At 32.5% G+C, this 8,714-nt stretch overlaps 1 protein-coding gene across 1 annotated transcript; it reads left to right on the forward strand.

The window, feature by feature from the left end:
- Nucleotides 1–7,586: 7,586 nt before the first annotated feature.
- Nucleotides 7,587–8,711, forward strand: LOC143617657 (uncharacterized; the record flags this gene model as incomplete). Its single annotated transcript, XM_077090144.1, has 2 exons — nucleotides 7,587–8,052; nucleotides 8,183–8,711. Coding segments are annotated over exons 1-2 (774 nt in total), but the record flags the coding sequence as incomplete, so codon positions are not given.
- Nucleotides 8,712–8,714: the final 3 nt, after the last annotated feature.

An 8,714-nucleotide genomic window follows, 5' to 3' on the forward strand; every position in this document is an offset into this window, starting at 1 on the left:
TACTGGTGCATCCATCACATGGCCATGTCCATTCATCTCGGTATGTATTTGTTAAACTTCTGATACGAATAATTTTAATAACATGTAACTTAATGCTTATACATGGAAGGTTTGTTTGTAGGTAGTCCGTGAGGATTGAGGGCGTACGCATGATGACTCGGGATTTTATGGTGTTGGTTTCTTTTATTGCTTTTAATTTTTTTGTTAAATGTTACAAGAGTTTATGTTGGATAATGCTATAACTTATTTATGTATAGTTTTTTTGTTATGATGAACTTTTATTTCTTTCAATATTTAGATGTTTATAACCATATAGTAAAATTGTGTGTGTGGACGTTTAAAAAATGGTTGTATAATATGATTTGTTAGGACTTTTAATTTTTGTCCTAAACGTTAGAAACATTGTAAAAGTGTCATAATATGTTTTTTAGGACGTTTAAGTTGTTCATAGATATATTATGCGACCATAAATTTAATTTCATAATCTTGTTTGAGATATTAGGACCCTTTTCTTGGTACTATAATGTTCCATCATCAGGGTCCTATAAATTATTTTTAAGGACGCTTGTATGTGTACTAAAAGTTTACAATTACGTAAGCACATGTCGAAACATAGCAAAAATGTCCTAATATGTTTTTATTGGGACGCTTTTTGGGTTGTTAATGGATATATTATGCGACCATAAAATTGGTTTCATAATATTATTTGGGATATCAGGACGCTTTTTGAGTTCGGAGACTTATTACGACCCCTTTACATGAAACGCTTTTCTCGTTGGTCATATTAAATGAAAGGTCCTATAAAATAGCATTTCAGGACGTTTTTGTGCGTATTAAAAAACCCTTTTTGTTGTAGTGAAAAAACCAAAAAAAACCGAACTGAACCGATTAATCGAACATATATTTTCTATGTGTTTTTTCTAAGATGTTATGACCGGAAACAAAACACCAAAAGAATCTACCATTGACGGTCATGAAGATTATAAAGATGCAAAAGATTGGGTTTGAACTTTGAAGATAAATAAGATCATGAACGAATATTCAGGCCAAACTTTTAGTGTTCTTTTAATTAAAAACTTTATTGAATTTTAAACTCTATTACCCAAACAACTTTGTATTTGTTTGGTTCCACGTAACACGTGCCTATTTTTGTATTTTGAATTCAATATATATGAGATACTCCATTTTTTGAATTTTTTTAATGCCTACTCACAATAAAAAAACCAAAAACAACTGAAACCGAAACCGAAACCGAAAATAACCGAAAACCGAATAATTGGATAACCAAAAACCGATCGGCTGGTATTATAAAATAACCGATAGCTTCGGTTTCGGTTTGGGTTTCACCCAATAACCGAACCGAACCGTTCTCACCCATACTCTCTACTTCGATGGATCAACACTTGGTGTTGTTCAACCAATTCTTAGAGAAAGAATAAATCATTTCAATTCTCATATTTGACTTAGCTTCGGATTGCTAGCTTGGGGGCGGAGCTTGAAGAGCGAAGCAAGCTGCGTTAGCCTATTACGTTTTTTCGCATACACAAAGACACATTAGGTAATCACAAGTCAATTTAGTTATAAAGATAAACATATGATTAATTGTGCGTTTGCGAGCCTTAACGAGTCGTGGCGTTTTGTTAGAAGGTTTGTTACTTTTGTTTAGGTTATACAAAGTCATATTAGGTGATTACAAGTCATTTGGTGTTAAAAACACACATATGTTTAATTGTACACTCCTGGGCTTTACCCCGTGCCATTGGGTTTATTTGGGTCACACAAAGCCACATTTGATCATGATAAGTCATTTTGGTGTTAAAGAGACACATACAATTACTTGTAAACTCTCCTACCTTAACGAGTTTTGCTATGTGTTATTGGGTTCCTTTTGATTACCCAAAACGACATTAAATTATGACAAATCATTTTGGTATTAAAGGCATGCATATGATTACTTTTACACTCTTTGCGTTCACTAGCTTTACCATGTGTTTGTGGGTTAGCTTAGGTTACAAATACTCACATTAGGTAACGGCAAGCCCCTTTTTTTGTGTTTAAAGACATGTGTATGATTATTTTGTACACTCTTGGATGTTGCTATTTATTAGCGGGCTATGGTTACCTACACAAAGTCATGTTAAGTCATGTCATGCAATTTTGGTGTTCTAAGGCACTCACATGATTACTTGTGCACTATTAAGTCTTAATAGGAATTTTCATGTATTAGTGGATTACTTTAGGCAATATTAAGTCACATTAGGTCATGGTAAGTCACATGGTAGATAAAGTACATTACAATTCCAAATCTTAGATATCAACAGTCTTACAATTGCAAATCTAATATTATAATAAACAAAAATGTTGGTTGAACCACAAACCCCTTAGTTGGCCTAATAGTTAGCCAAGTGGCACTCTCATGTATTAACATATAATTTCTAATTAAATTTATTAATTTAAAACTAAAATTTAATTAAGATTTAAAACATTTCTTATCTAGCCTTATCATTATCTAGCCTTATTATGGATTACAACTAAGGGTGTTTGATTCATATTATAAAGTCATGTTAATTGCATCATCACTTTTATTGATTGTGATTGCCCAAATGACTTATTTACTCTTCTCACAAACCTGAAGTATATTGACTCATGGTTTATATTTTGTTCCAAGTTGCGTGCAATAGATCCCCTTTGTCAATGACAAATTTGGATGTTACCATGATTAAAACATGATCTAAAACATTAACGAGTTGGATAGAAACCAATTGATTAGATTATTTTAGGTTATTTTGACCAAAAAACCTTATTTACAAGATCAAAACATAAGTGGGATGGGTAGAAGGTCAAAGTGACTAATTTCGTATGGACTAGTTGAAACCGGAACACTCCTTGTCCAGTATTTTGATTAGCAATATAGGTGTAACATACGAAAACAAAAGCCTTATTATTTTGAAATCGAGCTGAAATGAATTTAACCAATGTTTCATTCCTTTTCTCTCTCTCTCTTTCAATCTATTTAACTGATTATAAATGTACAAATTGAACTGAATGAATGAGACAAGTGTTGGGTATTAAATCATGGTTAGTTTGGTTAATTTTTGTTGTGAACTGTAGCTAATAGTACAAGCAATAATTAGACATCAGATGGTCTCATCAATGGTTAGGGAAACTAACAATTAGTTCAAATAAAAAAATTTGTATATGATTTGTAAATGCTTTGTTGCTATACAAGGTATAGTTTGTTAATGTTTCAGTAAAACTGTAGCAATTTATTTTATATAAAACTTGCAATTTATTTGTAATTTTAGTGATTTATGAACTTTTCATTTTTCATTATTATATGTAATACGTAAGTCTAATCATATAACGTATTTAAAAAGATTTATCAATTGTACCGTTTTTATTGTATAACTATATTGCCTTTATATGTGCATGCACGGGAAAACATGACCTAATGTGTGTCTTACATTATTTATTTTACAGATTAAGCAAAAAATGTTTAATAACAAAAACCCTTACGTGTGTAGCAATTGAAGAAAACACACACACATGAGAAACCACCTCTTAGTAGTGTCTCATTTCATCCAAAGAGTTGGGGAATCACAGTGGCTTATCGTGTGGATTCCCAACTTTGTTAATATACCAAATCCTTAACAATGGATTATATTTAAAGCTAAGGTTATGCGTGTTCAAATGAGAAATTATTTAAATTCTGAGACCAAAAATTCTAGGAAACCAACTAAAATTATCCTCATATGACAAGATTCAATATCGCATATTCCAATTAATAAGAAAAATCTTCCTAGAAACCAAGCCCAAAAAATAATATACCATTTCTAAAATACAAAGACCTTGCCATTTTTAGACTCGAAAATATCGACGGATACCCGTCACAACTTGTTCGCAAGACAAACGACTAAAATCGTCAGCAATTATCTTATCACGCTTTTAACCTCGCATTATCATGCTGACTACCGTCGACAATCAAATCCCTCGGAATCCGACTAAATCTCGTTGGGTGTTTGTTAGTAAAGCTTTGATGGTTATTGGTCTTCCTTGAGCCAAGGTGTTCATCGGTAATCTTTCAGTAATCAATGATGGATTAACGATGACCATTTTAATTTCCCCTTTTCAATTAATTATCTTTTTGTTAGCATCGTAATCATCGTGCTTGCAGTCCATCAGAAAGACCCCTTGGTATAGTAATAGTTACAACCGTTAATAAAACATGTAAAGTTAAATATTATTTTGTATATATAATACAAGAAATATCTCATAGAATAGTAACCAAGTTTCAAATGACCGTGTTGATGTTCATTTGTTAAGGAAATAATGTGTTTACGAATGGTTCATAAACATTTAGCGAACGAGATTCTATGTTCATGTTCGTTCATTATGGAAATGAATGTGCTTACGAACGGTTCATGAACACAAACTCACAAAAATAAAATCGATGGAGCATAGAGATTGAGAGATCAATGTATTCTTCCATGTGAATAATGAGAATGAAAATGAGAACAATGCCAAAAACATGTGAGAATATAGTTCTCCTATTTTATACTACGGGTAATATAGTAAATAATATACATGAAGAAGCACAATTCATCATTTTTCATGCATAAACTTAGGATTTAGTCTTGTGATTATAGTTAAATTAGATCAATTAGGGTTATTATGTGTAAGTGTGTGATATCAGAGAGAATTTGAACATAGTTTGGTCACATATATCTCATAGATGACTCAATCGTTAATTAGAACATAAATTACAACCTATTTATAGTTCTTGGTCCATTCGCTAAACAAGCATAATGAATGGCCTTCATACGCTACACCATTCACTAACATCACTAGCGAATGGCCTATTATAAACTAAACTAATGCGCTAAAGAATCCTTATCATATAGCTAAAAAAAAACAAAACCCCATTCACTAAACATCTTTAGCGAATGTGCAATCTATAATTACAATATCAACCCCTAGACTATTACAAGAAGATCAAAATACACTAAACAAAGACCGGGATTATAAAACATGCGTCAAAAACATCAAATAGTTAGATAAAATTAATAAATGTATAAAAAAACCTTTCATGAACAACATATACAAAGAATATGAGCGAACGTTCATGAATACCTTACCGAATGTTCACGAACACAATTGAATAAATGAATGTTCTGTTCATTTTCGTTTGTTTAACTAATCAAATGAAATTTCTTGTTCATGTTCGTTCATATTTTAAAACGAACGAACATAAATGAATTTCTCCACGAACTGTTCGCTGAACGCTTAGTTCGTTTACAACCCTAAAACTTCTTATCATAGCTAACCAAACTTGTAAAGTTAGACTCATCATTAAAATTGACACACCCATAACCTACTCCAAAATCTATATTGTTTTGTTCATCATAAGGCTTGAACCACCACCATTTATAAGAGACGTCACATGATCTAACCCTTTGGTACAATTAAGCTACACACACTTTGGTTCACCGTTTCAATATGATATGTATATTTTTGCATTCAACCATGATCGAACGAGTAACAATTAAAAATGTTATTTTTAACACAAAGTATTGAATTAAAGATCATAAATTTTGGATACATGTATGGTATAGTTTTTTAAGCTAAAGAAATGATAAACCTGCTTCAAAACCAAAAAGACTTTTGGTTTATACCTTGGGCTCGGTGTATAACTGAAGTATGGTCTTTTTAAACCGAAGAATATGAGTCTAGTTTTGTTTGATTCTTCAAAATTTTATAAGTATTGTAAATGAAAAAAACTACATGTGTTTAATAAGATAACAGTACATCTTATTTTATCTTACTATACTAATAAAAGAAAATGTTGAAGTTTAGATGCCAGGATTACATTTATCTTAATTTCTAATCCCTCATCTCATTCATTTTAGCTATCCACGGGCCATGAGACAAAACCAGCTTGTCAAGTGGACTATAGCACAGTATGGATTTCATTCATTATTGAATTAAGGGTTATTTTCATTCATGCGGTTTAACCAACTACGCAACTTTAGTACCTTTTTTAAATTTCTTGTAAATCAACACCTGACGTTTCCATTAAAATCATGTTATTTTAGTACTTTTGTTAACCCCGTTTGTTTTTTCCATTAAATCTACATTAAATTAATTTATAATTATTTTGAGAATCACAATTAAAAAAAGGGACCTAATTTAATTTAATCCCTTCTAATACATGGGTTCAAAAGCTAGTTCAATAATATAAATAAAACACATTTTAACGGACTATAATAGACAAACAAAAGGAAATAATAAATAGCAATACTTTTTACAACTTAAATAAAATAAATTGCAAGGACAAAAGAAGAAGTTGGCTAAGGATTTATGTTGGATAACTTAAAACTTACTGTGAGTCTCCAAGAGAACTCGTCGATTCACATGGTCCAACAACCGAGCATTATGTACACCGGGGAAGACTCAAGCACCCATAATGACTAAGAATCAAGTAACATGAAAGAAAAGACCGATGGAAAGCTTTCTCTATGTTTTCTATGAATTGTGGAGTTTGAAGTGTATCTCCAACTAAGGTAACACTTTTGTTTTATAGTCATATGAAATGACAAAAGATATCAAATCATTTAACCTAATTACAAGAAAAATTAAGTTGTATTAAACATCTTTAGTAGCGATTTAATTGGTATAATTAGTAGTTATACATTGATTTAAGTATTGTGTTATTGCCTTGTTATTACACTATTCATATAGTTGTGGGTGTCTCTAAACATCCCTTCAAACTTGCAAATAAATTCTGATTCAACCTCTAAACCAACTTAAGATAAAAATGGCTCTCGGTGATGCAAGTGTGCAAATAGCACCATCAAAGGGCCACATCGTGCCCATATTCCACGCCAAAAGTGCGTATATATTCATTTGTCTAAGAAAACAATATTTAAGGAATTCTTCTACATATGAAGTACATCAATCAAAGTTCCACCCTTCTCCTATTGGGACAAGTTTCCACATTTTAGCAGATTTGAAAGTTATAAGCACACAACTTCGAACAACAATATCTTATTCATCTTACATCCTTTTAGACACGGTTTAGTTCTTTACGAAACTCTTAAACAATTGAATGTAAACCCAGTAGACTATAATTGCATTAATAACAGTTATATACAATTATTTATGCCTAATGTTGATGAGAAAAAATACGCATTTCCGGTCAGATAAAAAAACTCATTTTCACTATTTTCCAACCTTTAGGTTGGTTGTTCAGAGGCGTTAAAGCTGAGACGGTGCACCCGTAATTATATCGGCTACAACGCTACCCCACATTATGGGGTGATAGTTAAGCTACAATACCCTAGTTGACGAGTATGTTAGTTAAAACACCATTACCTATATGACACTATCGTGATACTTCAACTAACCAAGCCACTTTATAATCATACTTTTGTTATATTATTGTTTTTATTTAATTGGCAAAATTCCAAACAAATCACATATATACCTTGAAAAAAAAACTTTAGGAAAAAAAAAACAATATTAAAATAAAAGAGAATGAAATAAGATTGGCTGAAAAAATATCTATAGCTAGTGATGACCAGTTGAATTTGATTTCAACAAAGAATTCTATGTTGTCTACTATCTCATTTGAACAACAAAAGTCAACGATATTCTTGTCATTTCCTTTGTTTACTCCCACCCCTACCCTTACCCACACTCCAAATTTCATCTTCAACCTCATATAAATACCAAGATCAATAACACCCTTTTCATTTCATTTGACAAAGGATCATCTGACCAATCGATATCTTCGACTGAAACCGCATCCATGGCCGATAATTGGTGGGATAATTCATCTTCAAGAGCAAGACCTTGTTTAGATTCAGTTTCTGTCACCAACTCCATCAATCTCTTCCAAGATACCCAAACCACCACCGGAGACACCACCACCACCTCGACAGCGGCAAACACTGGTGGCGGCGACACGCGCGCTAACACCACCTTACCCATGATGGAGTTGGGACTTCCATCACAGTCACTTCCACAGTCGTTGGATTGGAATCAATCTTTATTGTATGGACACTAACATTTCTTGATAACTATCTTTTTCTTTATTGCACACATATATTAATATTGTATTTCTTTTAAACATTTAATCACTTGCAAATTAAATTTATTTACTTTACTTTAAATTAATTTGTAGTCGTGGAGATCAAAAAGGTGATGGTGGTTTTAGGAATCTACTTCAAGATCAAGATAGTTTGAGCTCAAACACGACCCATATTCTGCTTGAAAATAACCTATGGAGACCGCAAAAGATGTATCCTGCCAGTTCACAAGATTCATCATCAGATTTCAAGCAAATTAACGTTAGGGGTCTCCACTTGGATCAACCAGTACCGGATAGCGACACCGAAAGCATAATCACATGCCAAGGATTAAATTCAAGCTTTCAAAATATGGATTTATATGGAGCCCCTTCTACAATAATGCAAACTTTATTCGGTTCAGACCACAACAACCAACAACAACAAGATTCTAGCTTTGAACAAAATCAAGGAATGAGTAATTATTCCTTGTATCAGTCAAGCTACGGCGGCCTGAATGTACCCGGCGGCAGCAGTGAGTTGTCAACGTCTAATTGGTCCAAATATTCCTCTCAACCTCAAGATTTTGTGGTGAACTCACCTTCAAAAGCGCAGTTGCCGGACATGGGTGCGAACCAGCTGCACTTT

This window comes from Bidens hawaiensis, unplaced genomic scaffold (assembly GCF_021521415.1).
Source record: "Bidens hawaiensis isolate Kalapana, Puna unplaced genomic scaffold, B.hawaiensis_p1.1 tig00056747_1, whole genome shotgun sequence".
NCBI lineage: Eukaryota > Viridiplantae > Streptophyta > Magnoliopsida > Asterales > Asteraceae > Bidens > Bidens hawaiensis.